The sequence below is a fragment of the Culex pipiens genome, chromosome 1 (assembly GCF_016801865.2).
Source record: "Culex pipiens pallens isolate TS chromosome 1, TS_CPP_V2, whole genome shotgun sequence".
Lineage (NCBI taxonomy): Eukaryota > Metazoa > Arthropoda > Insecta > Diptera > Culicidae > Culex > Culex pipiens.
In genome coordinates, this window is record NC_068937.1 from 4976719 (window position 1) to 4979556 (window position 2838).

The 2838-nt window shown below is 39.9% G+C and overlaps 1 protein-coding gene across 1 annotated transcript; it reads right to left on the bottom strand.

Moving 5' to 3' along the window:
* Nucleotides 1-766: 766 nt before the first annotated feature.
* Nucleotides 767-2211, bottom strand: LOC120424027 (uncharacterized). Its single transcript, XM_039588047.2, has 3 exons — nucleotides 2018-2211; nucleotides 1080-1949; nucleotides 767-1026 (listed from the first exon to the last, which is right to left on the bottom strand). Exons 1-3 carry the CDS (start codon nucleotides 2066-2068, stop codon nucleotides 886-888), a joined length of 1062 nt encoding a protein of 353 aa, XP_039443981.1. The 5' UTR covers nucleotides 2069-2211; the 3' UTR covers nucleotides 767-885.
* Between the last annotated feature and the right edge of the window lie 627 nt (nucleotides 2212-2838).

The window sequence follows — 2838 nt, forward strand, 5'->3', positions numbered from 1 at the left end:
AATATAATTTAACCCAAATATAACGAACTTCTCGTCACAGTGTATTGATGTAAACAATGATCGAGCGTGAGCTGTCACAGCCCTGCGAAGTATGTTGGCTGACATATCGGGCGGTCAGTCAAAGAAACCAGCTAGAAGCCGCCTGACAAGAAACTTTTGCTAGAAAGAGAAAGGAAGTCTGATGCAAACAAACGTCCAACTACCATGTAAACATACTTTGATTGGTTTCGGATGCTAATGCAAAGAGTAATATTTAAATTTATTGGGACCTAGACCTTCGTCTAGTAATATGGTTATAATATTTACCAATTTTGACAGTAAAGGTGGTGTAGCGATCCAGTTGCACAAGGCAAATCCACAACACCCCTCCTGTCAAAAAGGTAAATATTATGATTTGGTGATACGAATGGTCCCGCCCGTGTGGATCAATCGGACCGCGCACTGGACTCACAATCCAGAGGTGCCGGTTCGAATCCCGCGGCGGGCGCTCTAAAATTCTTTGTGTAAATATGGGTATTCGGCGCCGTCGCTCCGTGCCATACTTTCATACACTTAGGAGCCCAGGGCGGCGAAGTCCCTAGTGACACTAGACACTAGTGGTTGGTACTAGCAATTGTGGCCGACAGCTATAAAGTCAACTTCGATACGAAGAAATTTTAACCAAACCTGTTTCACAGTGTACTCAATTGTCATTGGAATACTTGGCAGTACTCAATTTTGAGTACGTTTGTTTATTATGAAGTGATACTAAAAAAACAGCAATAAATCGAGAATTTTAAGGTTAGTTTATTATTTTTTCAAAGATTATGATTAAGTTAAAATTAAAACAGCGTTAATCATGTTCATTTATTAATATGCTAGATTTTTACACCAATTTCCAGTAGTCTAACGAGGATGATGCACTCCGTTGATGAACAGCTGACAGGACGGATTGACAGTTGGCACTGAACCGGTCCACTTTCCGTCAACGTGTAGCTCTTTGAGAGTTGGAATCTCAAGCAAAACTCCAAGTAGGGAGAAATCCGGCTGAAAAAATCATAAAATTAGATTCTAAAATCCATTTAATGTTATAACCTTACCTGCTCATCACTCAAAGACCTCAAATAATTTGAGGTCTCTTCCGGCAGCTGATTGGCAACATCCAGCAAGCAAAGTTTTCGAAGTTTCTTCAATTTTAAAAGTATCCCCAGCGTAAAGCTCTTCAAAAATCCCAAATTTACACGCAGCGTCAGAACCTCCAGGGCTGGCCAAGCCCTCGTCAAATCCGTCAACAGCTCGTCCGTTCGCTTCATGGAAAAAATGTCTAAAACCTTCAAGTTTGGGAACGCCAGCGAGTATTTCCGAAAGTTGGCGGCCAATATTTTGCGAAATTTGAGCTGCTCGACCTGCGGCACCGGTTGAATGTGGAAGTTCCGGGGATAGCTGAAGGAAGCGGCTTGGAGGTGGAGCTTTTTGAGACTTGACATTCGGCGGAGTCCTTCCAGTAGTCGTAACGATCGAATTACGTGACCTTCGAACGTGATCGTTAAGCTTTCGATGGTGGTTAGGCCGAAAATTGTGGTGGAAAATGTCTTGAAATCTTCTTCAGTTTGCGACATTTTTAAGATCTTCAAGTTGATCAGCTTGGGCAATAACTGTTGAAATCCATCTACATTTTCTGGAGGACAGTCAACAATATGGACGCTCAAATAGACCAGCTTGTTCTGAATACCGTTAAAGGCATTATCTAAATCGAGATGATTCTTGTCCACTTTCAAAGAAATGTTCCGATAGTTGCGCTCCGAAAGCCATCCTGGCCGGTTATTGGAGAGGGTCATTCCTTGACCGTCCATTTTCAGCAGAATCTGATCACCAAAGTAGCGGAATATGAGCTGGTTCCAACGGTGACAGACGCGACTTATTTGGAGTCGATCTACGAAAGGAATTCTAGCGAAGATCATTGCTAAAACCTGCAAAAAGTAAAATTCACAATTTTAATCACGATTAGTTTAATTGAACAGCCAAACTGAACAATTACCTCATTCGGGAAATCGTTGAGTTTCACAACATCCAATTCGTCCTTCTTCATTTTGAGTGTAGCGAAACTTGACACTTTCTAGGCAAAATCTTTCTCACTAAACACTTTGACAGTTACAATCAACTTGTTTGTTTTATTTCCAAGCTCAAAAATCAAACGATAAGCGAAGTGCATCACAACCTATCACAACAACCTAGCGTTGCTAGGAAGGCTTGTTTGTTTACCTTAGCAACGGTTGCGCGGCACATCCTCACATTTAGTATACGGCAAAAGAAAAGTTGTCAAAACAGTTCGAATGTCGTAATGAATGACTGGTTTTTCTGAAGCGTGCTGAATTGTCAGTTCTACACGTACATTCAAAATCACTTAGCTTCTTGACAAGAGGGCAAACGTCAGATTTGGGTGAATTTCACTCAAAATTTAATGGAAAATCTTCCTTTCGAAAGCCTTCAAAACTCATTTCGGCGGAAGTTCGGTTTTCACGAAAATTGAGTGATTTTGAAGGAGCTCTACACGCTAATGAAAAAAAAATAATTTCTGAGCTATTTTCAACAAAAAAAAAATAAACGCAATTGGGTACTAAAGCCCTATGTAGATTTTTATGTACAACGGTAAAAAACACGATTAAAAACCATTTCTGGATTTACCTTATTTTTAGAGTAAGTTGCCACTTTCTATGCAAATAGTGAATACTGTTATCAAAAATTGGTAAGAATCATCAGCACAGAGAAAATCACAAAAATTGTGATGAGTTTTAAATTTCGAGTTTTTTCAGTATTGAGTATTGAGTATTGAGTATTGAGTATTGAGTATTGAGTATT